This window comes from Drosophila yakuba, chromosome 2R (assembly GCF_016746365.2).
Source record: "Drosophila yakuba strain Tai18E2 chromosome 2R, Prin_Dyak_Tai18E2_2.1, whole genome shotgun sequence".
Classification (NCBI taxonomy): Eukaryota; Metazoa; Arthropoda; class Insecta; order Diptera; family Drosophilidae; genus Drosophila; species Drosophila yakuba.
In genome coordinates this window covers 20,356,773-20,376,003 of record NC_052528.2, presented here as the reverse complement: position 1 = coordinate 20,376,003, position 19,231 = coordinate 20,356,773, and the positions used below count along the sequence as shown (strand labels likewise).

The 19,231-nt window shown below is 43.3% G+C and overlaps 3 protein-coding genes across 3 annotated transcripts in view; 1 reads left to right on the top strand and 2 right to left on the bottom strand.

Annotated features, from left to right (window-relative positions):
• LOC6531571 overlaps positions 1-19,231 on the top strand; it is a 58,076-nt gene that overhangs the window by 4,973 nt on the left and 33,872 nt on the right. The window contains 6 exon segments of the mRNA XM_039372958.2: positions 61-166; positions 767-883; positions 1,197-1,442; positions 1,989-2,168; positions 2,244-2,369; positions 3,541-3,687. Coding sequence (XP_039228892.1) covers positions 61-166; positions 767-883; positions 1,197-1,442; positions 1,989-2,168; positions 2,244-2,369; positions 3,541-3,687 — 922 coding nt within the window.
• On the bottom strand, positions 2,461-3,397 carry LOC6531573. The gene is made up of 3 exons (XM_002092335.3): positions 2,933-3,397; positions 2,751-2,874; positions 2,461-2,694 (listed from the first exon to the last, which is right to left on the bottom strand). Exons 1-3 carry the CDS (start codon positions 3,302-3,304, stop codon positions 2,567-2,569), a joined length of 624 nt encoding a protein of 207 aa, XP_002092371.2. The 5' UTR covers positions 3,305-3,397; the 3' UTR covers positions 2,461-2,566.
• On the bottom strand, positions 6,660-7,523 carry LOC6531572. The gene is made up of 3 exons (XM_002092334.4): positions 7,075-7,523; positions 6,895-7,018; positions 6,660-6,828 (listed from the first exon to the last, which is right to left on the bottom strand). Exons 1-3 carry the CDS (start codon positions 7,447-7,449, stop codon positions 6,713-6,715), a joined length of 615 nt encoding a protein of 204 aa, XP_002092370.1. The 5' UTR covers positions 7,450-7,523; the 3' UTR covers positions 6,660-6,712.

The following is a 19,231-nucleotide window of genomic DNA, read 5'->3' as shown; positions in this document are numbered from 1 at the left end:
GCCCCAAACGATTTTTCCAGCCAAATTCAGTTGCCAAAACCCAAACCGAGTGGCGTGCAGACCCGCCTGCCACTTGGCCATCTTTCAGGCATGGGAAACATTCCTGCAGGAGGTCGAAACCGATTCACAGGCCTCCAACGACGTGGCCAGCGTCCTTTCCCGCCAGGTGAGAGTCCTTTAAATTGGGGTTTTTGTTTGGTCGAATAAGTTGCCGAAAGCGAAATGGGTTAATGGCAATATCGTGTCGCGTTAAATATTCAGTTGCCTTCACCGAAAATAGTACTATACAGAACTATATACGCCGCTTGTCGTGCACTTGCCCTGAAAGAATTTTAATTAACTTAATGCAGGAATTCATTGATTTATTTTCTCTTTTGAAACAATAGCCAGATTTATACTAATAGTAATATATGATAATTTTATTTGTACCAGTTACCACATGGATCGGATGGCCAAGCCACACATGTGTGTTTGTGGCCTTGAGGCAGAACGAAAAAAAAAAACAAAATTCACTATTTGCATTATAAAAGGCAGACTCTAATTATGGTTAATTAGTGGGGGCGTGGCGCTGCGGCGCCCTGGGAAATGACATGTTTTTTCGAGTGCCGAATAATGTTGTTTTGCCGCCGCGTTTGCTTTGTTTCATTTGGCTTACACATTTAATTTTCATTTTTCACGATGATTTGCCCTTTTTTTTTTGCGTTCTGTAAAACTGGCAGGGGACTAAATAATATGCCATACATAATTTATTTACCCACTTCTTTAGGTGTCGCGACCAATGCTGGATAAATCCTTTCATCGCAAAGTTCAAAGCCGTAAAATATTTACACACAGGGAGTCTTTTGAGACTATTATCGCAAAGACTGAAGAGAAGCTGTCAAAGGTGAGTTTAATTAGCAAAAAGTGTTAATTAACACACAAAGGTCCTCAAGGTCTTCAAGTCCCACAAGTAATCTTACCGAACAGCGCTTTAAGATGCCTTAAAATTCTTTTGGAGCGGAAAATAACGCATACGCAGTGTGGGCCAGTCCAATTGCCCGTCAATTGCTCTGTCCATTGTACATTGTGCGTGTGCCAATTTACCCTTTTCTGTGATTACCCATAAATTGACCACCCACCCAACCCTTGGGGCCTTTCACCCACTCCCTTTGTTGGTTGCCATTTCCATTGCCAATGCCGTTCCTTTCTGTCCACAGTGCCGTGTGGAGTACAAGCAGTGCCACCTGGCCCACCGACAGAATCCCAGCCAGCACTCGCTCACCGAATACATCGACGCCCATAATGCGTACGTGCAGCAGCTGCATGCCACAAATGGAATGCTGGAGGCCTACCACACGGACACCCTGCCCCAGCAGATGCAGGAGCTGGAGGAGATCCACAACGACCTGGTCGCCATTGTGTCCGACTCGCTGATGCAGGGCGCAGAAGTAATTGCCGGCAAGGTGAGTGCCCCGCCGGCCAGTGATTTATCACTGCAGCAGGTGGTTGTCGCACCCCATAAACATCCTATAGTATAGTATAGTGTACAGTGTGGTTGTATAGTAGTGGGCAGTGGTCAGTGGCCAGTGGCACCTCGAATTCGAGTTAATTTCTGCAGCACCTTTTGTTTCCTGGACAGTAATTTGTACACGATTATTATAATTGCGCGGGGTAGCAATTTTCTCTGGTAATTTGCCTAATGCGTGGGCAGGACTTGCGTGATGATTGCGACACTTTTTAGCGGAATTGTGTATACAGGGTAGGGGTCAAAATATGTACATTGGTAGCTCGAGGTAAAATGCATATAATAATAAAGAATACAAGTCTTAGTCTGGGCTTAAGAAACTAGATAGGCACAGATTGTTTTAAGAACTGTTAGCGGTAAGCAATTATTAGCTAAGTGTAAAGTGTAAATGCAACTGGATTTTATGGAAACCCACAACATCTGTGCCAGAATGGGAATGCCTGGGAAATGTGTCCAAATCATAACTACTCGCATATCTCCACAGGGCAATGACCAAGCCAAGCGGTACAACAGCCTGACCAACCAGTGCGCTGCTGTCTCACCTCAACAGGATCTGGTGAGCTTCGTCCGACTTCTGGCCCAGCCATCGCAGGCCCAGAAGATTCCCAGACGGCTCTTTGCATCGCCGCAGGCGGAGGGCGGCGAGGAGGCGGGCGACCACAACGTGAGTAGTAGTGCACTTAGCACCTGTCGTCCGGCGGACTAAAGTGATTGTTTTTGTTTTTGTGGGGCGCCGCAGGAGATGACGCCCTGCCTGCGGAACGAGTTGGTCTTCGACCGGCACTCCACACTGTCACAACGCTCCGCGTTGGAGTCGCTGAAGCGAGAGGCCATCGAATTGGAATTGCAAATACGTCAGCTGCAGGTGAGATGAATAATCCACAATAATACACAAAATAATAAAAGCTCACAGTACGATATCGCAGCCATGGCGATACTTAAAAAAAAATGGTTTGTTATGTTTACACAGATTTTATTTGAGTGAGTGCCCTACCAGATACAAGTTTTTCTCTAAACATTTAAAATTCACAAAATATCATGCAAATAAATAGCAAAATCTGCTTATATCCTTTCGGTACTCATTTCGCTGTCCGAGGAGTGCATTTCGGTGTATGAGCTGCAATCATCTCGTTTCTCGTGTAATTTGCAAATCAGAGATGCAACTACCAATGCAAAGTAGCCCTCAAGAGCTGTAAGATTTTATATTGGCCATAATTTTGCAGACTTTTATCGTTTTGGTACTTACCTAATGATGGAAATGTTATGAAAGCTTGCGTAAAATTAAGGTTCCGTAAGGTATTATTTATATTCGATATGAGAGTAGTGAACAGCGTGATGTAAATCCAGAGAAAGAGGCACACCTGGTGGCCCTTTATGAAAAATAATATTATTAACCATTACGTTTAAATACGATTTACTGACTCTCACCCATTTGCTTCCAATGAGCAGCAGCAGCGAGTTGAGTAGAGTAACCAATCCGAGTCCCATGCAAAAGTTCTGATTTGTGTGATAAAGAAACCTCCTTTTGATTATTCCATGTCTATCGATTTTGGTGATCCAAAAGGGATCAGGTAACATACGACTTGGGCTGGATTTATTGGCTAAATAATATATAGCCAATATCTGTATCACGCTGACCAAAGCCTCAAATCCTGCTATAATCCTGCAACCTTTTTCCAAATCGTAGAAGTAAAGGAAGCTCTTGAGTCTGGGTATGGCTTTGCATCTGCACTTAATGTTCTTCCAACGTGAGTTTTCCGAAATGCCCCGACTTTCTTGACAAATCTCTTTAGATGACATTTTCGGTAAATTTTTCCAATAATTTTTGAAGATTTGGTATTTGGTATTGTTGCCTATGAAAGCTTTTAACCAGTCTACTACTATCTACTACTTCTGGTCCACTTGTACATGTAGATCTTTATTTGAAATAAACCAAAAACGTTACAAACTTATGTCTTTTTACAAAAAAACTCTTTTATATTAATGATGATTTCCATTTAAATAATCAATGTGAATGATTACTTTTCCTCCCGCAGGACTCCATTGAGGCACTGAATCGAACGCAGACCCGTGGAATCGAGGGTCAGCTGTACAACAAGGTCAACGAGCTGCAGGAGGATTTGTCCATGAAGAAGTTCGACCTGCGGGCCAAGCAGATCCACTTGGCGGCCATAAGGGCTCAGGTGAGTTTCGATTTGGTCGTGGTGAAAAGCTCTCAAGTTTAGCGGGAAAATGCACACCGGAAAAGCGGAAAAACTTGGAAAAGCTGCAAAAAGCGACAATAATAGCTAGGCTAGAACTTAAGTTTATTCCGTGGTAAAGCTTTTCCTTAGCTTTCTACAGACCTGTTGCTGGCAGCTTTTTGGGGGAACTTTTCATGGCCGAGATCTAATGAGTTCCATTAGGCGGGGTCGGGACCCCCACACGCCCCCCGCCATCCGTTTGCACGCTTGACAGTACAGATGAACTGGCGCGCGTATGTAGGTCAAACAGCTGATTGCCGACTGCGCATGTGACCCAAGCGTTTCGCCATCCCTCTCGCTCGGTGGAGCGATGAAAGCCGCCAGCGGGAGCCAACTGTGGGTTAGGTTCGTCCTTCGCCTTTCGCTTAGTCCTGCGGTAGATTAGCTTGTGCGTGGTCAGTGCGGCAGTATGCCTCGATTTTGGTCCTGCATTTTCCACTAAACAGTTTCCTGTTTTTTTGCGGTTCTACAAAAGATGGTTACTCAACTAAAACTACCTTGTGTGCTGTGCAATTTTCTGTGTTTTCTGGTGTGAAAAAATAGAACTGCGTGCGAGTTTGGTCAAAAACCAGCAGTCTTTTGACTGTAACCTCAACCTCTGGGCCTGCAAGTGAATCAGCTGTTGCCGAACAGGGCTCGGAAAAGTCAGTTGAGAGCGCAAGAGAGAGAGACAGAGAGCGAGAGAGAGAGAGAGAGGGAGGAAAATTGCATGCGAAGCGTTGCCAGACATTTGAGCATTTTCCCGATGTCGCTGTTTATAAAAGCAGCGTGCAACGGTCGCTCCGAGTCAGTCACGTGCTTGCACTTCGACGTATACGTAACGCGGCTCGCCAGCTCCGCTCTTGGGTGATCCGTTCGACAAATTAGCCGTAGCCGTAGTACCGTAGTGCCGTAGTGCCGTAGCGCCGTAGCCGTACTTCCGCAGCCGTATCCGTATCCGTAAACGCGCCGTCGTCGTCGTCGTTCTTCGTCGCGACTGAGGTGCGATTGGCTGCCAATCGCGCAACTGGAGGGGCTAGCTAAGCAAACCAAAGCAAACGAAACTAAACACAAACCTTAGATCCAAATAAAATCGAAATATATATACATATATATATATATCCCGAAAACAGACACCATTCATATATATATATATATATCCACCTAATATATATGCATAATTTTAGAGCGCAGTTCAGGGCAGGCTTTTCTAGGCGAGTTGTTCTCTATTTTGATAGCCACACACACAAGATTGAATTGAATTGAATTGAGTTCAGCGCGTAAGTAACCAAACGATGATCAAAATAGTAATGCAACCAAACTAGTCAACCAGACAGTCCATGTAAAATAAACTTAGCTTTATTAACCAATCACGCATACGCACCGTGCGCCCAAACAAATTCGAATCAAAAAACAAATAGAAAAGAATATAAATAAACAATATTTAATCGAATCAATGTAGCACTGCCAGAATTACTTCAAATCTTTTGCCTGCCTTCTACAATAAACTTCTAGCCAAGTAGTCGAAATTCGTGGCCAAGTGCTGAACTTCACCAATCAGAAGCTTAGTGTGCAAACTAATGCCAATAAAAAACACAACAACAAAAACTCAATCAATCTAGATAGCTCGTATGTACTGTAAATATCCAATACTCTTTGCTAATCTAGATGTAGTTTAATCTATTCTTACTCAGTAATTGCAACATCAACTATGTAAAAATCTATCTAGAGCTAGAGGCTCGGCTCGCTTTGCATTTTGTAATTTCGTGACCTTTGTGCCTGCACCGCACCACCCGAATGTGGGTGCAGTCGCAATAGCACCCGTACACGTACTTGTAACCACCAAATACTACTACTACCAACCACCCACAAAACACACTTCGCATCCGTATCTGTATCCGTATCCGCATCTGAATTCGCATACGCATCCGAATCCGAATCCGAATTTGAATCTGAATCCGAAAGCTATATCTGAATCCGCCTCCGATGTCGCGAGGAGTGGAAACCCGTTTGTGAACGGCCATCACTTGAGAAAATTAATAGAGAGACTAGCGACTCCGGCGACACCTCGAAATTGTTGTTGTTTGCTAAACAAAAGAAAAAAACACTGCGTACACTTTGCGTAAATAAATACTCGTACCAAAATACCAGTAGCCGAGAGCCACACGCACACGTACACCCCCTTCTCTCACATAATATATACATAAATATATACAAATACTCGTATATATAACTGCCACATCATGCGCGTTATCGTTCTCAAAAAGAATCGGCCCAACAAACGCGGCACGCCCACGGCAGCAGCGGCCACCTCCTCGCGAGAACCGCCCAAAAAATCGCCGTACGCAAAAGTAAGAATTTGAATTTAAACTCGATACTCTCAATATTTGGTTTCAATTTTCACCGATGAAATTCTCGTTATCGCGATAACGAGCGTTTCACAGCCTTTTGTTTCCTGTCCAATTTGCCAGTGCAATCAATTTTTGAGTGTCCTACACCCCGATATGTTATACTCGTATTTTCACTGCGCACATTTGCCATGCTGGATGGGATTTTCCCCCAATTCCAATTGCAAATGTGCAAGTTTTCGCGCCGCTCGTGTATATTCCATGATTTTGAATGCAAATGCAAATGCAATTACTTAGCCACAATAAACGCATGTTTAAGTAGCAATCTGTGCATATGTAGTCTCAAAAATTGGTTGTAGTGGCCAGGCATGCTATAACTTAACTACCAATGAAATATTTGTTTGCATTACCATATGCTTTACCACTTAACTGGGCTAAAAACGCTTTTGAGTCATCATAATATAGTCTTGTTTTAGCTATGACAATGACAAACTACTTTAGTGTATTGTGTATTTTTTTGTGAATTTTTATAATTACATGCTTTTTCAATTTGGGCATGCGACTACCCAAGTAAAAATTAAATAATTATAAGTAGGAGCTTGCAAATGTTAAAGTATAATTCATTTATCCCGCGTTAATTAAACTTCCTCGTTGCGCGTGAAAAGGACTTCCGATTCCTGCACATTACGACGAAGTTTTTGCTGCAACTTCAAAACCAACGAGGCAACCACTGCGCAGAAATAGATTTCGAGAACTGAAATTTGTTGAAAAAAAGTTTAAAAATAGTATAAATATACACGTTCCCCACACCTTTACTTACAAATTGAAATAGTAGAAATAAACAGGGTCGGCAGGTTGCCATTTAGTATGATATCAATACAAGTGCTGATTAGCAAGGTGATGAACGTGATGCAAATCCAAAGGATGAGACAGTATAAGTGGCTCTGGGAAAAGAATAGTATTATATATATTATATATACCTATATCAAAAGGTACTTACCCATTCAGCACCTATGATAAGCAGCAAGGATCTGAAGATAGTCAACGAGCTGAGTGCCCTTTGGAAGTAGACATTGCTCTCAAACATCGGCATCACGGTGTTGGGTCCCAGCATATCTCCGTCCGGTTCCCTGGTGACCAACAGCGAGTCCGGTGACTCCGTGGTTGTGGTTGTGGTCTTGATCTCCATCTCCGTGATGTAAATGCTGTACATTTGCAGCACACTTACCAAGGCTTCGAATACGGCTATCAACTTGCAGCCCGTTTTCAAGCTGAAGAAATAGAAGCAGCTATTCAGCGCGTTTATTTCATTGATATTTTCATTGAGTCGGTTCCAGCCATTTGGGGAATTCAGAAAATTTCGAATATACGCCATTCTCGAATGATTTCAATAGATTACTGGAATAAATGCCGCTAAACAATTCGCTGCCAGCCTACTAATGAACTTTTTATCGATAGCCTTTGATTGAGTTTTGGGTTTACTTCCGATTCGGTCACTCGGAGCTAAGTGCACAAGAAAATCCAATTTGATTTATACGCTGCGGCAGGGAGAGGACCCAAAATGGACGGAAAATCTAAAACAATTCAATTTTCCAAGTGTGGCGCCAGCCAGAAACGGAAAAACAAAAAGTAAAAAACAAAGACAACAAAAAATCGTTTCCTTCCTGTTCCGTCAAACCCTCCGGTACTTGTTCAACTTGTTCCGCCCGATTCGATGGCACAATCAGTTGCCCATAAGCGAAATTCCCCTACTGATTTCCTTTTAAAAGCATTTTTCGAATTGTCTTGACTGCCAAGCAGCCACTTGAGTCAGCCCACCCGACCTTCGCTCCTTATTCCCTCATTTCAGTTTCATTTCGGCCCTGTTTCCAAAAATGCCCGCGGCCACGTCGTGTTTCCCATTTATTTATTATTGTACGGCGTGCTGCCAATGTTACTGCTACTGCAATGACAATTTGCTGCGAATCTCCCTTATCCCAATATGCTTGAATTATTTCATTTGGCTCGAGAGTTGAGACTCATTCAATTAATTAATCGCATTGCGACTGGAATTATATTCACCGATTTAAAATGCACAAACGGGCCACCTGCAAAAGCGGATTAATTTCGCCGAGCTCGAGAAGAGGCTTTCGTTCCCTAGGATTTATGGTTAAGCATGTCGTGCAAGCGCGTCGACTGAAGGTCAAAAGCTGTGCTCCTTTATAAAGGGTTAATTTTAAATTTGTGGCCCTGCCCACACTAACTTATTCGAGGCGAATCCTTGCCCAGGGACCTACGACAAATCCGTAGGCCAATCGTGATGGGAGCACACAAATTTGCACGTTAACCGCAGCCAAAGCAACAATGGCTCCCTCAATTTGTGTGAGTGTGTGCGTGGGAGTATGTCCTACTGCATGTGTGTGTGTGTGATGAGTGCGTGTGCGTGTGTGATGTGTGCGTGTGTGGGTGAAGGCTGTGGTGTGTGGCTGACACGGTGATATGTCTCTGGGTCCTGACACGTTATCTGGGCGACGCCCGTGTTGGTTCCTACTTTATTTTATTGCTTTAATAAATATGAAATGCGCTTACTTTTTTCCCGGACATTCGGCATAGTTTTGCTTTTTTCGCGCCACTTGCCCCTCGAGAGCCACCAATTAAGTTGCCCAAATTGGGTTCTTCTTTATGACAATCCTCTTAATCTTAATCACGCGACTTGATGGCCACAAGGAATTGATGCCCGCGCGTTGAATAGGAATATTTATACGCATGCGGCTCTATAGGTCCATGGGTCTATGTGGCTATGAGGCTATGGATCTTTGTGCTTGGAAGCATAATTTGCTCGGGCATAAATTTTAATTAATCATAAAAACGCTGGCATAAAAATGCCAACAGGTCCTGGCAGCGTTCTTTCTTTCTTTTGCCTCAGTTCTCTCGTCTCAATCCCCTGCAGCCTTCCGCCTAGCGCACATTTCATCCAGGAATTCATATTCATGTTTAATAATAAATCACAAGATGCCGCCGCTGTTCGCCAGGAGCTGGGGTTGCCCGGGGGCAACTGCGGTTGCATCCTTGGAATCCACACAGATTCAGAGCGGAAAAAACACTGGAAAGGCGTCAGCCAAAGACGAAGTCAAATGCCAAAGGAAGCCCCAGTAAAATGGCGGCGGCATAAAAGGATTTGCGGCTAAAGGCGAATTTAATTAAAGACATCAGCACCGCCTCACACACAATGGCGCTGAATCAGGAGCAAATCCCTTAGCCTTAGCCGTTTTAATTGCCCACTACCTGTTCCTGTTCAGCAGCCAAGCAGCCAAGCGGCCAACAGTCAAAAGCCAAAAAGGACGAACCGAACAATGAACAATGGGTATTCATTTGCGAATTTCGGTATCAATTAACCGACCGCCCATTCATCATCAGAATCGTATCTAACGGATGTATGCTTCAACTAATTCAGTGAATGAACACGAGGGGAAAATGTTTTGCAGTTCTGCATTTTCCACTGAAGGTTTTCGCTGTTCCCTGATAAATAATTAAGTGGCGGGGTCACAGCCACCAATGCAAATTAAAAAGCGTGATGCAGTCAAGTGGCTTGACTAGGAGTTACCCTATATAAATTCAGAAATTCAGTTGAGTAGAAAAAACAAAAATAAGTAGAAACAGCTATTAAATGATCTTAATTTAGGAATAACAACTTATTATCATAATTAGTATGGGATTGTTGCAATCCTTATTCTATTAAAAAAATAGTGCAAATTGTTCGGAGTTTTTCTTTCAAATAGCTAAGTACTTTGCATAATGCCCCAAATGCTGGGTCTTAAAAATTCGTAGATATACATTGCTACTTTATGTGGGGGCCAAGTGGGAGTGCCTTTGGGGTCGTTATGCTGAAGCTGATGGACACTTGGACAGACAGATTTTTTGGCCGCTTGGCGCTCTGGAGATTTCACATTTCGTTGACGCACGAATGGCACGAAAAACAGTTTCAGTTTTCAGCTTTCAGTTTCCGTTTCAGCTTCAGTTTCGATTCCTGGCACTCGTCATGGGTATCTGGTATCTAGAATGTGGCACATATCTGCATGTGGGTGTGTTTGGATTCATTAAAATTTCATTTGAAAATCAGCAGAAATGCTGCTCTAGCCTCTTCTAGTCATTTGTTTTGCCAGCCACGAGAACTTGCCATTGTATTCCCCTCGGATCGCTGCTACTTGGAAGGGAAATATTCGCCTGTCAGCAGGAGCCAAGTTGATGGAAATCTGTGAAATTGGTAGAAAAAGTGCAAGGACAGGCAAATCGTAAGTTGATATGCTTGTGTCTTGAATATTTTATTGCTGGAGAGATAAATCGGGTCCACAACTGAATACATGTGCTGAGTTTACTACTAAGCACAAACTAAGTTTCACTCGCATTACTTGTAAATTAAATATCAGTAAGCACTTGGAGCATCGTTTTTGTCCTTAGAACGTGGGAAATCTTAATGTGATTAAAGTGTGAATTATCAAGCAAGCTTAACGAAAACTTCACAGTTTTTAAAGCCTTGATTTTGGCTCATTTGGTATACTTTATTTTCCAGAAAGTACTTTAAAGCGAATTTTATTGCAAGTAAAATAGATAACTGTTTGGGTTGCCATTATTAATTTTACTTGGAAATGGTTTGTTTTCGCTCGCTGTCGTTGCAAATCGAATAACATTTTTATTCTTCCCTTGGCGATTTCAGTGGAATTTACGATTGCGTCAAAAAGTATGCCAAGCTGGCCAAGCCAATAAAGTTCGCTCTTTATAGAAGAAAAGGGCAGGATTCGGTTGAAAGTAGAAAAGCAGAAAGGACCTAATGGTTTTAAAATTCGCTCAACCACTAATGCGAACCCTTCGGATCCTACAGCTTTTGCTGGTCCTGCGACGCTGACGGCTGTTTATCTGACATTCATAGTTTATGCTTCGTGTTCTGTTCACCTTACTCAACAAGATAAACGCAGTCGAATTTCCCTGGGTGAAATGGGATAAAGGAAGATGGGCAAAAATATGGCTGTGATATAGGGAAAACCACGATGGGAGAGGTGCAGGTGGAGGTGGATGGAGGTTGATGAGCCAGAGGAGCCAGAGGAGCAATGATAAAACTAGTAAAGCATACAACATTGTTTGACTTTGTGGATTTGGTGAGCCATGGAGCAATTCCACTCAGTTTCTTTCCTACTGCCACCCACTTTCTACTTCTACTACTTTCTATCCACCGACTTTCCACAGGGCGCCTCAAAGCATTTTTGGCAGTTAACCCGTAAAGATGATAAATGCGAATGTCTTTGCCGTTTGAGTTTGAGTTGTTGCAGTGCCTACTCAAGGAATTTATGGCCACCCGAAAAGCGACCATTGCAAACAAAGCGACAAGGAAAACAATCAAGAAAATGGAAAAACGCGAGGCCAGTTCGCCTTGAGTTTTCTTCTATTTTCCTTTCGTTGAGATTGACAGCTGGCCAGCTGGGCAACTGGCCGAGAGCCATCGCCACTGCATCCTCCACCTGCTTCTTGTGGCATCGTGCTGATCCTGGCCTTTGCCAAACAGAAAGTCACATTAATCAACACTTAAACGTTTAATTGCCGTACATTAATCTTGAGGTTAAGCCGCCTCCATTTTGGCCCCCAACTGTCAATTTTGGCCAGCTTGTGTGGGTGTGTGGGTGTGTTCTTGTGGCCTTTTTCCAACTGCCGCCGTTCCGGCATTAATTGTGTCATTTGGCAATTAACTTTCCGGCCCCCTGGAAAACGTTGGGGTGACAAATTCGGGGCTCGCCGCTTGTAAATATTGATGAGCCGCGGCTGTGGCGGCCACGAGGTGGCGATGTGGCAAGCAGGCGAAGGCGAATCTGGTCCAGACCAAGCGGGCCAAAACCGTTGATGGACCGTTGCCAAAATTGTGTTCAAGCTTATGCCGCTGGCTTGCAGCTGTCGCAGTTTTGATTGAAATATGAGCCTGGAACTGCCAGCGATGTGACCTCAACCGCGCTGGAATGATGGAGCCGCGAGTGGGGATTGGGAAGTGGAAAGTGGGGAGCAGGTCAGTCAGTGGGTAGTCCTGGCTTTAGCGAAGAGTTAATTAATTTCCACGTTGACATTTTACTCCGCTGTATATTTAATGAGCGGGCTTTGGTTACGCCTGCGGTTTCACTCACTCGCCGCTTTACTCCTCTATTTATCTGAATCAACGCATATTTTCCGTGCTGGCAAATAAATAAACATGATGGTTAAAGCTGATACTAAGATCATGATTTGTGTTCAAGCGTTCGTATTTATTTTGTTTAGAAATTAATGCGTATATATTTATTTATATTTTGTTTCGGTTTTTTGACATTGACTTAAAATGTTTTTCAAAGTTGTTCATCACAAATGAAGTCAAGCTAAAAATGATTATGCATAGCTCATTTCGACTATAAATTATTTTAAATTTAGTAGTTTAAATATATCTCTGGTTTTCCACTGTAGACACATGTACCAAATACTATCTAACACCCAATTTGTAATCTGAAATACTTTTTAAGTTAGTTTGCTAATTTCAGCACCTCCCTAAATATGTGAGTAATTTATGCTTACAGTTTTGCAAGCCCCTCAGCATCAACATATATTTTGTGATCTGGCAAAAAGGGTTGCAGAAATAGTTGCGGCAAAAGTTGGACCTAAGAGCCAATTGGATGTCTAAATAAATTCCATAATTTCATTTGGCCTGCGCATATTCAATAAGCGAAACTTTGGCCGTCAGGAAAATAGAATAATAACGTTTACCAGCCGCATAATCTATATCCATCTCTCTTTCCGCTCCGGATTACAACGCTGTCCGTCTCTTTCTGCAGTGCAAGTGCAAGTGCAAGTACATGAGTGTATTTGCCTTTGCGAGCTGCATTTCGCCATCAAAAGGAAAAGTTTTGCACTATTTGCTTGGCACTTGTCTTTTATTTTGCCTTACACTCACCCTCTCCCTTCACTAGCTGCCATTTCCCAGCACTTTCTTCGCTTTTTTATTTTCCGCTTTTTCAATTTTTATTTATGCAAATAAGTTTCGCCTGCCATTGTTGGCCGCCGCTGCTTGTTATCGCATAAGGATGTTGTTACAAGTTTACTACTCACTCCGCCTCCATCTGGGCCGCCTTTGTCGTTGTCTCTATAGTATGTGCTCATCTTGGTCTATTTTTGTGTACTTTTTTTTTTTTTTTTTTGGGGAAGGGGGGTTTATTTCTCTGTATTTTCTTTTTGGCCAGGCCAGCATGTAGATGTTGGCCACGGCTGGCCGCCCACGACAAGTGTTACGAGTGTCAGTAAAATAGTTGAATAATGGCAAATGGCAATGGCTGAGGCAAATGCAAAGGCAAAGGCAGAAGTGATACTGTCTGCTCTTCGTTGTCCAAAGTTTAATTATCACTGTGTTTTCCCTCTGTGTGTGCCATGTGAGCTTTAGTTTGCTGTTTGAATTTTAAACTTTTCCCTCCCAATATATTTTTTTCCGACTGACATTTCTGTGGTCTGAACTGCGAACTTTGTGCATTTGAACTTTTTTCTCCTCCCTGCCGTCTGGCATTTTTTTTCGTTGTTGGTTTTATTGCTTTGATAGCCAGCAGTAGTTGTTGCCGGGGTGGCATTTCATTTCTGTGGTCAATGGAAATTGCATACTTTGAGGCAAATTCGAAGAAATCACGCATACGCCATGTGCCCGGCAATTAACTCGAGCGCCTGAGCATTTTGTAATGCCCCTGTGTGTCAGCCGAGCAGCAAGCAGTCATGCCAAAAAATTTCCATATTCATGGAAACACACACACACACACTCGCACACACACACTCACGCATTTTATCGCAGTTGCAATTTTTTTGCCTGCCCACAGCCTCATGCATTTTTATTACTGCTGTCGTTAGTGCTTTGCATATATTATTAGGAGGCGGCTGTGCAGCTGCAAAATGTGTCCTGCACCCGTGATGGCGCCTCTGATTGTGCCGCCCACACATTCCCCACTTTCCATTCCCATTTCCCCTCACCTACCCCTCTTTTCTGTCGGGAGCAGCGTGTGCCGCACTCATTTGCAGCGTTTGAAATATGCCAAGGAGCTGCCACAAATTTGTGTGCCGAGAAATCAATGAATAGCTGCACATGGAAAAAAGGTTGGAAGTTTGGGGAATTAATCTAGTACTATTCTTTAACATAAGTAGGTTGTATACATAGATATCATACCATTAAAGCTTGTTTTGTTTAGTTCTTTTGTCTGAGACAATAGCGACAACTTTTCAAAGAGACAATGCATTGGTTTGTTTTTAGATTTATTAAGTTGCATCTCCTTTCAACTTCATCCTCTTCATTTCAATAAGAATCTCAGGTTCTACCCCGCTCTTCTTGAAGTGCAGTGAATGCATTTTGTCCTAACGAAGTACTTTCATCACTGCTATTACTCCCATTTCACTTCCCCTCCCCTTCGGATCGAAGTGCCCCATGGAGCTGGCACTTCATTACACAGCCCCCAGCATTTCTCAGGACTGAGCCACTCCGTCTCCTTCAGGTGAATGGTGAATAGTGAATGGCGGATGGTAAACGATGCCACGTGATGTGCATAGACAAACGGATTTGCATTGATCGCGGCTTCAAATGAAAAACGCGGGGGCCAATTGAGTGACACCATCAATTTGCGATAAATCAATGGGCCACGACATGGCACGGCCAAAATGGCTGAGCTGCAAGTATGCATGGCATTTAATCTCTGCTTTCGCTGACGTCGTGACAACTTGATTGCGAATCTCACTTCGCTCGTTCGCTGCAATTCGTTTCGCTTGGGTTCGCAGTTGCAGTAGCAGTAGCATTAATGCGCTCCACTCCGCTGCAATCCGTTGCATTTGGCTTGCCAGAAACTTCGCGGCACGTTTGGGGGCCTCGTTTGGGGAAAACTTTACGGTGGCCAAGTGCACGGCACTAGTCTCATTCGAAATCCCATTTCCCAGCTCCTATCGCATAGCTGAAAATATGCTGGAAATACAATAAATGAGGCGGAGGTACGAGTAAGTGCAACTGGTACAAGGCCGAATGTTTTTCCACAAAGCGCAGAACGTGGCGCTTTCTTTTATACATTTGGTTTCAGGTACATACATCTACTATATATGGAATGGTTTGGCATGGTACCATACTACCACTTTCAATGGCCGTTCGGAAATGTGCGAGTGCCACTAGCACACTCGTATATCTGCGTGTGTGTGTGTGTCTGTGTGTGTGTGTGTGTGTCTATGTGTGAGCTGCTTTTTGTGTGGGCGTGTCGCAGTTAAGCCGCAGAAATCGCCCCGAGGTCTACCATCTTATGTGGCTTTAATAGAAAACGAGCGGAAAATCGCTTATTATGCCGAAAGGAAATAGTTGCGCTTCCCATTCGCCATCCTTAGCTTTCTTTTACTTTTCCCTGAAATGTGCCAGCGACAGCGGCCGTAATTTGACTTTATATATTTCTTGGTCTTAGCCATGAACCTATTTTATGCAAGATTTAGCTTTTCAGCAAATGTAGGCCAAAGCAAGTGGGCTTTTCCCACAGCGAAACTGCTTAATTGCACGGGGAATCAGAGATCTCCGAGTGGCTAAAACTTATAGTTTGCAGTGGCTTTAATTGGGTTTAAATCGTCATCGATTTGTGTGGATCAGCAGAGGAAAAGTTTACGTGTCTGGCATAGTTATCGTTTCATTTCCCTTTCATTTCGCTGCTCATTTGCCTGTGAACGCAAACAGCACACTGCAAAAAAAAAGTCCCTGTTATACACAATTTTATTGTGTAGTTTCGTCGTTGGTGGTAAACAATTGATTTTGTGCCATACAATGGAACCTCGATAAAATGATTAAAAATCAATTTGATTATCATAAATATCAATTTCGCTGGATATGCGCACAATGTCCACCAGAGGGTGGCAATTGCGGGAAAATTGGGGGGCGGAAAATGCAGCTGACTGGTGTTAGCGAAAATATTTTCAAAGAAAACATTGTTCGTGCTTTCACCCCGCTCAGCTCTGCTCAATTTATAAACGATTCGTGCGGCAAATGCATTGGCTTGGAATTTTAATTGGATGATTTTTGGCCGGGGCCACGTGTTGGCAAAAGGAAACCTATGTGCCATAAACATATGTAGTCGCAAATGAGAGAGACGGGCTAGTGAGTTTAAGCAGCTTTGCTTGCCGACAAATATTTCAATGTTGTTCCAGACGCTGTGCTGCTGCCAAAGATAATCCCCTGGCTCAACACATATTTTATGGGGCGTGGTCGTGGGCGTTTTGGGTCCAGGCACGAACAACTTCCATTTCCACATTGGCTGGCCATAAACGAGCTTTGGACGTGAAGAGTGTCCTGCCACACACACACATACTCTTACGAATGTGTGTATAATGATGTGGTCCTGCCAAGCGTGAAATGTATGACAAAAGGAGCAAAGCAAAGCTGGCGAGTGTTAAGCTAAAAATACATGCACATATCGCACACGCAGCCGAACAATGGCCAAAGCCAGCTAAATCAACACCCAAGAACAGGACCCAGCACCCAGTAACCGGGACCCAGTAACCAAGACCCGACGAGGAGCAGCTGCTCAAATCCAATAACAAATTATATGCACTAGACAATTGGTCCTTTATTGCGACAGCGGCAAAGGCAAAGGCAAAAGCAAAGGCAGCGAGTGCGAGGACGAGGACAAGGACGACAACGGCGACTTTTATGCGAAAAGTGCAAAATGATTTACGATTATGTTGATAAAATGGCTTAAATAGTATTTTCATTTCTTGATGCTCGAGTGCACTTTGTGGCATCATCTCTGCTACACACACACACACACAGACGCACAAGCCGTATCCTTACACCCACACACATTCAATTGTCTGCTGCGGCAAAAGTGCCGTATGATTTGTTTGCGCTTAAGCAGCGACGACAGCGAGGCAGCTTTCCTGCTGCATACTTTTCAGCGCCAAGATTACACACATGTGTGTGGGTGAGCGCGCTCCACTCATGTGTGCTAGTGTGTATGCCTGAGTATGTGTATGTATGTGTGTTTGTGTGCTTTGTACTGCTTGAAATATTCATGGACTTGACGCTCCTTGGCCTGTCCGTTTCCTATTTATTCTGCTTTTTACTTGGCCAAGCTTCACTTTAAGTTCGCCTGCCAAATGTCTTGACTTTAAAAAGTTTTCCCCTTTTGCATATGAAATCCTTTCTGGGATGCGAGCCCGGATCACTAGCCATATGCAGCTAGCATTGGGTTCGTTTATGCCAGCTCGGGCTGAATAATGAATGCCCTGGACGGAGGAAAACTCGATTTTTCGTGTTGGCTTTTATCCGCAACTTTTCACTGCACTGCTCGAATTGTACGATAATAAATGTAATAGGCTTCGCAAAAAAGTAGTAAAAAGTAGAAGGATTACATGTACTAAGTCTATCAGACTGCTTGTGATTTTAAAATTATATGTTTCTCCTTTATTTATTATATTATACTTGAGCAACGTTTGTTTATTAAGTAGCTTAAGATAAGAGTGTTTTTTCTGTGTACGCCATTCATATCCTCGTGCGTGTGCAGCTGCATGAGTTCTTATTGATTAAGCCACTCGAAAGGAGAAGAGCCAAATGCTCGGGAATCTGGATGCAGAAGCGATGAATAAAAAATTAATGCAGTCGCTTGGCATAATTGAATGAAACCGCAAACATGTCGCTGCAGAGCTCATTTCATTTGGCAGCAGTGCGTTGAATTAACTGATATATTTGACACAATTCTTGAGCTATTCTAAATGCGGTCTTAGGTCTCTTTGGCTGAACGCTAAACCCCATATATGTATAAGTAAATCCAATTACTTTACACACACGTAGAGCCTAACGCGCAATTGAGTTTATGTGGCTGGCTAAAAGGCAAATTGCCCGTGAAATTATGACAAACACTCCAACTTTCAAGGTCGAGAAGGCGCCTGCACAACACATAAATCACATGTGCCCCAGGCCTGGCAATCAAATTGTTGCTTATTTACTATTATTTATTATTATGATTTCATCTGAGTGGTGCCTAAGTGGGGGCTAATATTGAAGAGCAGGGACGATAAATTGTATCTAAACTCGTAGACCCATTCGCATGTGAATTGCTGTTGAGCTTATGAGGTGCAATCGGACTTGAAATCGGACTATAGCCCCAACAACTGACCCGTCAACTGGCTGACTGAATGAGTGAATGACTAAATAATGAAATGACTGACTGAACGACTGACTGAACGACTGACTGACCGACTGACTGACTGATGGACTGGCTCTAATTGGATTTTCGATTTTCTACTTGTTTCACGCACGCAAGCCGCCCTGTTGACGTTGTTTTTGCTCTTGCCGTCGCTGATGGCGATTAACTTAATTAATGTCACACACTAATGACAACTCAATGCGATTATGCTGACATCTGCATTATAGTGGGCCGCTGTAGCGCCCAAGTGGCGGACTAAATTAAATTGAGAAATTAACAATAAAGCGGCGAGCGACGCGAATAAATTCGAATTTCAATCGGCAATCGAGCTCGAGTGCCAAATGCGATTAATAAATGAATAGCTAATGAGTGTTGCGCCCACATTCCGCCCCATAATCGCACCGATGTTGTCGAAAGGATTGACTTTTAAAGCCCCTAATTAGTCCGTTATGAATTGCTGCGCCAATAGTCGAGCAGCCACAGAGAACACAGAGCCCCATCGAATGCTTAAACAAACTAATTGAGATTGGGCTTGGCAAGTGCACTGCTGTTGGCCAAATGACTCGCCACTAATGTTGGCAGGGCTCCTGATCAGGTCCTTTGTCAGTCACACTTGATCCATTTTCCGCTTTCCACTTGCCACCGTCAGCAGCAGGAGAAACAGGACGAGCAGGACGAACAGGACGAACAGGAGCTGCGGCTGCAGCACAAAAAAACAAACATGCTGTCGACTCTTCAGTAGTCCAATTGAGAATGCAAATCGGTGCCCCAGTTGCACTCAGAGAAAAGGTTTTCCCCTTCTTAAAAATATCAACATTAGTTTAAAGAAGGTGTAATCATACCCTTTTAATTGCACCAAGGAAACCATGTCACACAAATTAAAATTTATAATATAATGGGTGCGTTTTGATACAAAGGCAAAGTCTCTGGGATGTTCGTACATCAGAGTACCAATTTTTTGTTGGCAGTGAATGGGAATTG

Bases quoted from the DNA above. Each gene is read 5' to 3' on its own strand.
- LOC6531572 (XM_002092334.4), bottom strand. From the start codon at position 7,449: ATGGCGTATATTCGAAATTTTCTGAATTCCCCAAATGGCTGGAACCGA. The intron at 7,019-7,074 runs GTAAGTACCTTT...TTCTTTTCCCAG, and splicing joins TTATCATAGGTGCTGAATGG to AGCCACTTATACTGTCTCAT. The intron at 6,829-6,894 runs GTAAGTAAAGGT...AACAAATTTCAG, and splicing joins TATTTCTACTATTTCAATTT to TTCTCGAAATCTATTTCTGC.
- LOC6531573 (XM_002092335.3), bottom strand. From the start codon at position 3,304: ATGTCATCTAAAGAGATTTGTCAAGAAAGTCGGGGCATTTCGGAAAAC. The intron at 2,875-2,932 runs GTGAGAGTCAGT...TTTTTCATAAAG, and splicing joins TGCTCATTGGAAGCAAATGG to GGCCACCAGGTGTGCCTCTT. The intron at 2,695-2,750 runs GTAAGTACCAAA...AAAATCTTACAG, and splicing joins CATAACATTTCCATCATTAG to CTCTTGAGGGCTACTTTGCA.